The sequence below is a fragment of the Nerophis lumbriciformis genome, linkage group LG27, assembly GCF_033978685.3.
Source record: "Nerophis lumbriciformis linkage group LG27, RoL_Nlum_v2.1, whole genome shotgun sequence".
Taxonomy (NCBI): Eukaryota; Metazoa; Chordata; class Actinopteri; order Syngnathiformes; family Syngnathidae; genus Nerophis; species Nerophis lumbriciformis.
This window is the reverse complement of record NC_084574.2, coordinates 22,800,213-22,810,000: the sequence shown is the minus strand read 5'-3', so window position 1 is coordinate 22,810,000 and position 9,788 is coordinate 22,800,213. Positions and strand designations below refer to the sequence as shown.

The 9,788-nt window shown below is 40.2% G+C and overlaps 1 protein-coding gene across 11 annotated transcripts in view; it reads right to left on the bottom strand.

Annotated features, from left to right (window-relative positions):
- tenm3 (teneurin transmembrane protein 3) overlaps positions 1-9,788 on the bottom strand; it is an 822,859-nt gene that overhangs the window by 117,231 nt on the left and 695,840 nt on the right. For 8 of the 11 annotated variants that reach the window (XM_061988364.1, XM_061988365.1, XM_061988363.1 and 5 more), the window contains 2 exons: positions 9,414-9,591; positions 2,075-2,095 (listed from right to left, as the gene is read on the bottom strand). In XM_061988364.1, coding sequence (XP_061844348.1) covers positions 2,075-2,095; positions 9,414-9,591 — 199 coding nt within the window. The remainder of the gene's footprint in view (positions 1-2,074; positions 2,096-9,413; positions 9,592-9,788) is intronic. The other 3 variants (XM_061988366.2, XM_061988368.1, XM_061988371.1) reach the window with 1 other exon arrangement.

Below are 9,788 nucleotides of genomic sequence, written 5' to 3'. Positions count from 1 at the left end.
GACACCTTGGTACTTAGCTTTCTGGAAATGTGGGCCCCAAAACAATTTAGTTGAACATTCCCGGCCTACCTCCTCCTCCTTATTTCTTAGCTCTCTTTGTTTGTTTCTGCTGCTAAAGTGATCCATCAGACAACACAAAAAAGGCTCTTTATCTACAACTCTTATCAAGATTAGCGATGAACGGACAATGGGTAGGGGACAAAACTGCACCCAAAATAATTCCCCCAAAATGTCACATTATTTCACTTAAGAAAGTACTAGATGGAAAATTATACACAACTGACAAAATAATATTTTCACTTCATTAAGCAGATGAAAAAAAGCTTTAAAATGGAGAGAAAGTACAACACCCCAAACCAGTGAAGTTGGCACGTTGTGTAATTCGTAAATAAAAACAGAATACAATGATTTGCAAATCCTTTTCAACTTATATTCAATTGAATAGACTGCAAAGACAAGATATTTAATGTTCGAACTGAGAAACTTAATTTTTTTGTGTGCAAATAATCATTAATTTAGAATTTAAGGGCAACAACACATTGCAAAAAAGTTGGCACAGGGGCATTTTTACCACTGTGTTACCGTATTTTCTGCACTATAAGGCGCACCGGATTATAAGGCGCACCTTCAATGAATGGCCTATTTTAAAACGTTGTTCATATATAAGGCGCACCGCATTATAAGGCGCATAGAATAGACGCTAAAGTAGAGGCTGGCGTTACGTTATGCATCCCGTAGTTGCGAGACCTGTTGTGGCTCAATATTGGTCCATATATAAGGCGCACCGAATTATAAGGCGCACTGTCAGCTTTTGAGAAAATTTGAGGTTTTTAGGTGCGCCTGATAGTGCGGAAAATACTGTACATGGCCTTTCCTTTTAACAACACTCAGTATAAGTTTGGGAACTGAGAAGACCAATTTTTGAAGCTTTTCAGGTGGAATTCTTTCCCATTCTTGCTTGATGTACAGCTTAAGTTGTTCAACAGTCCGGGGTCTCCGTTGTGGTATTTTAGGCTTCATAATGCGCCACACATTTTCAATGGGAGACAGGTCTGGACTACAGGCAGGCCAGTCTAGTACCCACACTCTTTTACGATGAAACCATGCTGTTGTAACACGTGGCTTGGCATTGTCTTGCTGAAATAAGCAGCGGCGTCCATGATAACTTGTTTTTTGTTTGTTTGTCGTTTGTTCTATTTTATTGTCCATGGTCTGTGCTTAAAATATGCTTGTAATGTGTAATATCTTGTGATTTATGTATTCTTCTGTATCATGACCTGTTGAATGTTTACTGTATCAACCTGCCTTAGGACAACGGATGAACATTTGCTTTTGTGCTAACTCTGGCATATTTACATTGTTGCTCTATGTTGATGAATATGCATTGTCTTAATTCAAATGAATAAATACATAACGTTGCTTGGATAGCAACATATGACAGTGGTTTTCTGAAGTGTTCCTGAGCCCATGTGGTGATATCCTTTACACACTGATGTCGCCTTTTGATGCAGTACCGCCTAATTCTCTGAACCTTTTGATGATATTACAGACCGTAGATGGTGAAATCCCTAAATTCCTTGCAATAGCTCGTTGAGAAATGTTGTTCTTAAACTGTTGGACAATTTGCTCACGCATTTGTTCACAAAGTGGTGACCCTCGCCCCATCCTTGTTTGTGAATGACTGAGCATTTCATGGAAGCTGCTTTTACACCCAATCATGGCACCCACCTGTTCCCAATTAGCCTGTTCACCTGTGTTTGATGAGCATTTCTCAACTTTCTCAGTCTGTTTTGCCACTTGTGCCAGGTTTTTTTAATTGAATTCCAAATGAGCTAATATTTGCAAAAAATATAAAAGTTTACCAGTTGGAACGTTAAATATCTTGTCTTTGCAGTCTATTCAATTGAATATAAGTTGAAAAGGATTTGCAAATCATTGTATTCTGTTTTTATTTACGATTCACACAGCGTGCCAACTTCACTGGTTTGCGGTTTTGTACATGACTGTTTGCTGGAAGAAAAGAGATGATAGCAGAAAAGTGGATGTTCTTTGTTAGTAGAATATTCGCTCTTACCTATGTCTGAAATCTTTGTTTCTTTAATAAAGAGCAAGCAAAGGAAGGAAAGAAAGGAGACAGAGTTAGAGGTCAAGAAATGATGTCCTATGTTCTTGCTGAAAACGTAAGTTAGTTGAGATAGTATTTCATTTGTAACATGAGAATGAAAACACAACAATGGCGCCAAGTTCACCGGCGAGGTTTGGCAAGAACAGGAGAGATCCATGCTTCATATGTTATTTGCGCTCGTTTATTCTTGTCTTTTGTTTTGCCTTGTTGCCATCCGCCCGCTGCGCGCTGGGCTTCCTCCCCAGATGGCGTGACTTCCGATGTCGGGGAGAACAACGAGGCACAGCTGGAGCTGATTGGTAATCAGTGCGCCGCTCAAGCATACGGCTCCAACAGGAAGACGGCGGGTAATTTCCCGATCTTTTACTTAGGCGACTGTCCTTCGGTTCTGCAGGATTGTTCATCCAGCGAGACCCGACTGCCTCGATCCTTTTTTTGAGTCGCCAAAAAAAAAAGTTGACAAAAGTAAGGGTGCTGTTGCATTAGAGCAGTGGTTCTTAACCTGGGTTCGATCAAACCCTAGGGGTTCGGTGAGTCGGCCTCAGGGGTTCGGCGGAGGTCAAGACACACCCGACTCATCGTGTAAATAAAAACTTCTCCCTATCGGCGTATTACAGATACGGCAACAGCAGAAGTCACACTGATTTGTTGTGAGTTTATGCACTGTGTTGGTTTTGTTCTTTGAACAAGGTGATGTTCATGCACGGTTCATTTTGTGCACCAGTAAAAAACACATGGTAACACTTTGGTATGAGGAACATATTCACCATTAATTAGTTGCTTATTAACATGCAAATTATTAATATATTGGCTCTTAACTAGTCATTAGTAAGTACTTATTAATGCCTTATTCGGCATGGCCTTATTATAACCCTAACCCTGGCCCTAACCGTCTAACCCTAACCCAAACCAAATAACTCTAAATTAAGTTTTTGTTACTTAGAATATGTTCCCCATACTAAAGTGTTACCAAAAACATATAATAACTTTGTCTTGAATTTGGAAAAAAAAAGGAGGGTTCGGTGAATGCGCATATGAAACTGGTGGGGTTCGGTACCTCCAACAAGGTTAAGAACCACTGCATTAGAGAAATGTGACTCAAGGAAAAGTAAAACCTCGTCACTGCAACCACATGATGCACATTTGACACCGAGGGCTAACGCTAAAACAAACATATAAAACTTACCAAGTTTTCTCTTGTTGGAAGTGTAATTCTGAAATGTCAACATTTCCATCAACGCATATAAAATGATAAATGAACAGAATGATGACGCAACTAAATGTAGCGATCAGAATGGAACTTCATTTAAGTAAAGTTAAGTTAAAGTACCAATGATAGTCACACACACACACTATGTGTGGGGAAATTTGTCCTCTGCATTTGACCCATCCCCTTGTTCACCCCCTGGGAGGTGAGGGGAGCAGTGAGCAGCAGCGGTGGCCATGCCCGGGAATCATTTTTGGTGATTTAACCCTTAACTAACCTTAATTTAACCCTGATTTAACCATTTAAAAGCAAACGTAATGTTTCTTCTTCAGAAAATACATATAAGTAAAAAGTATGTTGCATTAAAACTGACAAGCATGATTTATCCAAATAATTACTTAAGTACCATATTTTTCGGACTATAAGTCGCAGTTTTTTTCATAGTTTGGGTCGGGGTTAGTATTATTAACTTCCAATGGCATTTTTTTGTATTGCTCCAGTTTCGTAAATTCACCAAAAAGTCACAAGGGAGTTACTGAGTCAGTTAGCTGATTGGAGAGCTACGATGATGGCAATGACTTCAGTTTTGTTTGATCAGCCGTTTTACTGTCATAAAGTACAGGCCAAAAGTTTGGACACACCTTCTCATTAAATGTGTTTTCTTTATTTTCATGACTACCGTATTTTTCTGACTATAAGTCGCAGTTTTTTTTCTCAGGAGCGACTTATGTGTGAAATTATTAACACATTACCGTAAAATATCAAATAATATTATTTAGCTCATTCACGTAAGAGACTAGACGTATAAGATTTCATGGGATTTAGCGATTAGGAGTGACAGATTGTTTGATAAACGTATAGCATGTTCTATATGTTATAGTTATTTGAATGACTCTTACCATAATATGTTACGTTAACATACCAGGCACGTTCTCAGTTGGTTATTTATGCCTCATATAACGTACACTTATTCAGCCTGTTGTTCACTATTCTTTATTTATTTTAAATTGCCTTTCAAATGTCTATTCTTGGTGTTGGCTTTTATCAAGTAAATTTCCCCCAAAAATGCGACTTATACTCCAGCACGACTTATATATGTTTTTTTCCTTCTTTAATATGCATTTTCGGCCGGTGTGCCTTATACTCCAGTGCGACTTATACTCCGAAAAATATGGTAAATGTACTGTAGTGCGTTACTACCCACCTCTAATTTTTTGTGCCTTGTTGTTTAATCACAGCTACAATCTTTGGATCATTTTTTTTGTCTTTTTCTTTAGTTTTTTTCCACGTTTTTTTTCTTGTCCTTTTAGTTGTCTCCTCGGACTCCAAGCTGTTTTTGTTTGGACTGTGTTCTTGTGAACTTGCTCGCTCCACATGAGCGCTCATTAAAGACTTTGTTGCTGACTTTCTGTCGCTGTCTCAGGCGTCCGTTTTACAATGTATTTCAAGACATCACATTATTTAGGGCCATTTTTAAATAAATAAAAAAAATTTCTTTTGAAGAATCCAAACACTATTAGAATAACTAATAAAAAAAGTACAGAAGAAATGACTGCGATAAACCTGTAACCGATCAATATTTCATCATTAAGCTTTGTTTGTCTCACTAGAGAAAGAACTAAGATGAATACTTATTTCAACATTTGAACCAGACTAAAAACATGACTGAATGTGATGTATTATTCTGGTTATCTAAAATTTCATAAGGTTAGATATCTTTTAAACTATATTTTAATGGCTTTAAAAATGAGGCACTGCCATCCATTCTTTACTATCATTTTAAAAATGCCCGCACATGAAACATGCACTAATGTGATTTTTGAAGATTGTCTGACAAATAATAACATTACCAGCAAATAGAGAAGGCAATTTGTGCAGAAATAATGTGCGAATGCTGAAGAGTATGGCCGTCCCTCGTTTATCACTCTATTACTTCCGGACATGATCGCGTAAATAGAATTTCCGCAGAGTAACAATCATTAATTATGGAGCAAATATTTTCATAGCTGGGACATATTTATTTTTTTAAAAACCTTCTAAATACAATTTTCAAAATGACGAGAGTCCTCCAGACATGAAATAACCGCCTTTAGTCACCTTTACACTTCTTTAATCCAATGTAGAAATGCTGCCTGAGGTTGAGCCAATCAGTGGCCACAATACTGAACAGAGTGTTCTGATTGGTTTGGCCTCATCTAGTGGCCAATACTACTCTATTATTGATATTTTTAGTTTATTACGCCATTTTTGTGCATGAAAATTATTAATTTAGGACCACAAAATTGTAAAATATGCTTTAATTTTTCTTTAAATATCCCTAAGAAAATTTGCAATCTAGTCAACTCTATCCATCCATCCATCCATTTTCTTCGGCTTATCCGAGGTCGGGTCGCGGGGGCAGCAGCCTAAGCAGGGAAGCCCAGACTTCCCTCTCCCCAGCCACTTCGTCCAGCTCCTCCCGGGGGATCCCGAGGCGTTCCCAGGCCAGCCGGGAGACATAGTCTTCCCAACGTGTCCTGGGTCTTCCCTGTGGCCTCCTACCGGTCGGACGTGCCCTAAACACCTCCCTAGGGAGGCGTTCGGGTGGCATCCTGACCTGATGCCCGAACCACCTCATCTGGCTCCTCTCCATGTGGAGGAGCAGCGGCTTTACTTTGAGCTCCTCCTGGATGGCAGAGCTTCTCACCCTATCTCTAAGGGAGAGCCCCGCCACCCGGCGGAGGAAACTCATTTCGGCCGCTTGTACCCGTGATCTTGTCCTTTCGGTCATAACCCAAAGCTCATGACCATAGGTGAGGATGGGAACGTAGATCAACCGGTAAATTGAGAGCTTTGCCTTCCGGCTCAGCTCCTTCTTCACCACAACGGATCGATACAGCGTCCGCATTACTGAAGACGCCGCACCGATCCGCCTGTCGATCTCCCGATCCACTCTTCCCTCACTCGTGAACAAGACTCCGAGGTACTTGAACTCCTCCACTTGGGGCAAGATCTCCTCCCCAACCAGGAGATGGCACTCCACCCTTTTCCAGGCGAGAACCATGGACTCGGACTTGGAGGTGCTGATTCTCATCCCAGTCGCTTCACACTCAGCTGCGAACCGATCCAGTGAGAGCTGAAGATCTTGGCCGGAGGAAGCCATCAGGACCACATCATCTGCAAATAGCAGAGACCTAATCCTGCAGCCACCAAACCGGATCCCCTCAACGCCTTGACTGCGCCTAGCAATTCTGTCCTTTATAGTTATGAACAGAATCGGTGACAAAGGGCAGCCTTGGCGGAGTCCAACCTTCACTGGAAACGGGTCCGACTTACTGCCGGCAATGCGGACCAAGCTCTGACACTGATCATACAGGGAGCGGACCGCCACAATCAGACAGTCCGATACCCCATACTCTCTGAGCACTCCCCACAGGACTTCCCGAGGGACACGGTCGAATGCTAGTAGCCAATTCGCCATATTTAAAGCGAAATGTGGTGAGGGACGACTTAACTGAAATGCTGTATGGGAGTTTTTGTTACAATGTGGACAATTGTTTTGAATGGTTTGAGAAATGCGAAATTCTGGGGCAATTTTGTGATGTAAAAAAATCCAAACGTGTCCAAATGTTTTAAATGAGCATTTTTACTTCATTTTGGAATGGATTGAATCGGTTTGTAAATGTGGAAGTAGTAAGAATTCTCCAGACGAACAAACATTTGTGTGGGAGGTGTTTGTTATGCAGGATTAATTTGTGGCATATTAAATATAAGCCTGGTTGTGTTGTGGCTAATAGAGTATATATATGTTTTGTGTTTATTTACTGTTTTAGTCATTCCCAGCTGAATATCAGGTCCCACCCGCCTCTCACAGCATCTTCCCTATCTGAATCGCTCCCACTGCCCTCTAGTCCTTCACTCTCACTTTCCTCATCCACAAATCTTTCATCCTCGCTCAAATTAATGGGGAAATCGTCGCTTTCTCGGTCCGAATCGCTCTCGCTGCTGGTGGCCATGATTGTAAACAATGTGCAGATGTGAGGAGCTCCACAACCTGTGATGTCATACGCATATTGTCTGCTACTTCCGGTACAGGCAAGGCTTTTTTATCAGAAACCAAAAGTTGCAAACTTTATCGTCGATGTTCTCTACTAAATCCTTTCAGCAAAAATATGGCAATATCGCGAAATGATCAAGTATGACACATAGAATGGACCTGCTATCCCTGTTTGAATAAGAAAATCGCATTTCAGTAGGCCTTTAGAGCAGGGGTGTCAAACTAATTTTAGATGGGGTGCCACATGGAGAAAAATCTACTACCAAGTGGGCCGGACTGGTAAAATCACAGCAGGATAATTTAAAAATAAAAACAACTTCAGATTGTTTACTTTGTTTAAAAATAGAACAAGCACATTCTGAAATTGTATGAACCATAATTATGTTGGGTTTTGTTTACAATGACCTGTTGCGGTTAATAGTATATATACTTTACTTAGAGAAAACATTAATTTAAAACATTTGTATGCACGTACAACACTTAAGACCTTCAGTATGTGGAATTAAATTAAGGAATGGATTAAGCAAAAAAATCAAACAATGTACTAATATGATCCACTTCAAGAAACTCTTCACACTTAAAGTGTTTACAAAGTACAAAGAAGAAGAACCATGATAAACATTCTGAATTTATTTTATCCATCCATCCGTTCATTTTTTCAAAATAATCTTACTCATGTCACCATATGAAATGTAACTTACTTCACCGAGTACTATTTGTTTATTTATTTATTTTTATTGTGATTACTTATGGAGTATATTGTGAATAAATTGAGGACAGGAAGTGAACAAAAGTTTTAGCAACTGCTATGTAAAAGAAAAGGAGTCGGTTTAAAAAAAAACTCTGCTTCTTCCTACTCCTTTTCGAACATGTTGAATATAGAAACTGGAAATTGAAGTGAAGTGAAGTGAATTATATTTATATAGCGCTTTTTCTCTAGTGACTCAAAGCGCTTTACATAGTGAAATGATAAATGGGTTGTACTTGTATAGCGCTTTTCTACCTTCAAGGTACTCAAAGCGCTTTGACACTACTTCCACATTTACCCATTCACACACACATTCACACACTGATGGAGGGAGCTGCCATGCAAGGCGCTAACCAGCACCCATCAGGAGCAAGGGTGAAGTGTCTTGCTCAGGACACAACGGACATGACGAGGTTGGTACTAGGTGGGGATTGAACCAGGGACCCTCGGGTCGCGCACGGCCACTCTTTCACTGCGCCACGCCGTCCCTTGAAACCCAATGTCTAAGTTACATTTAAACCAGTGTGGGTGGCACTGGGAGCAGGTGGGTAAAGTGTCTTGCCCAAGGACACAACGGCAGTGACTAGGATGGCGGAAGCGGGAATAGAACCTGCAACCCTCAAGTTGCTGGCACGGCCGCTCTACCAACCAAGCTATGCCGCCCCCCAAATTGTGATGTATCATGTTGTATGCTTGCATGTTCCAAATAAACGACAACTCAACTTTGTCATTATTTGTATTTTCTGAATAAATGATGTGATAATGTTCAACAGTCAACTCATTGGTGTTCATTTTCAATCTATCAAGATAAAAAAATGATATCAAAATCAAATTACAGGATGTTATTTATGTAGTTTGATCATTTTCCTTGACTGATGCACTAACATCATGTGGTTTATTTTTGTAAATATGTAGTATCATCTACAAAGATACAAAAAATTGCTATTGCGACATCTAGTGGACACATTTAGAACAGCAGTTTCTTTCATTAAGAAAATTCAGGTTAATTTTTATTCTTAGCAAACTCATCCCGCGGGCCGGATAAAACCTGTTCTCGGGCCGTAAGTTTGACACCCCTGATTTAGATGTTGGGATGGCTTGAAAAGGGTTGAGAAATAGTTGAGTGTTTGACAAATGGGGCAGAATAAAAACAACAATGCGTGAATAATCCTCAACATTCACTCAATAAACCTTAATGGATTCATCAGACTCAGGCTAAATACAAATGATTACCTTTGCTATTGAGGAATAAAAGACACTTTACCAATTTGTAGCAAGGAACAGAAACCTTTCTTACCTGAGCTCCATCACACTGGTTACATTGCCGGAAGGGAAGATCCTCCGGATGTAGTTAAAGTCTCCCACGTAGACGCTGCCATCTGCTCCACAGGCCAAGGCCAGCGGTGCCAGCAGCTTGTTGCCCTCCGCTTGCCCATTGCAGCTCGGGCAAGAGATGCTGCGGCGGCGACCGTTTCCTACAAGAAGAAGTTGACCTTTACTTTAACAGATTCAAGCACATTGCATTGGACATTTAACAGACCCAAGGTTCAATTGGAAAAATAAGTATTTGATCCTCTTTTTTACACATTTATGGAATTGCATCACTTCTATAGTATTAAAAATCCATTAAAACATGTTGTGTGTGAAGTGAAGTGAATTTTATTTATATAGC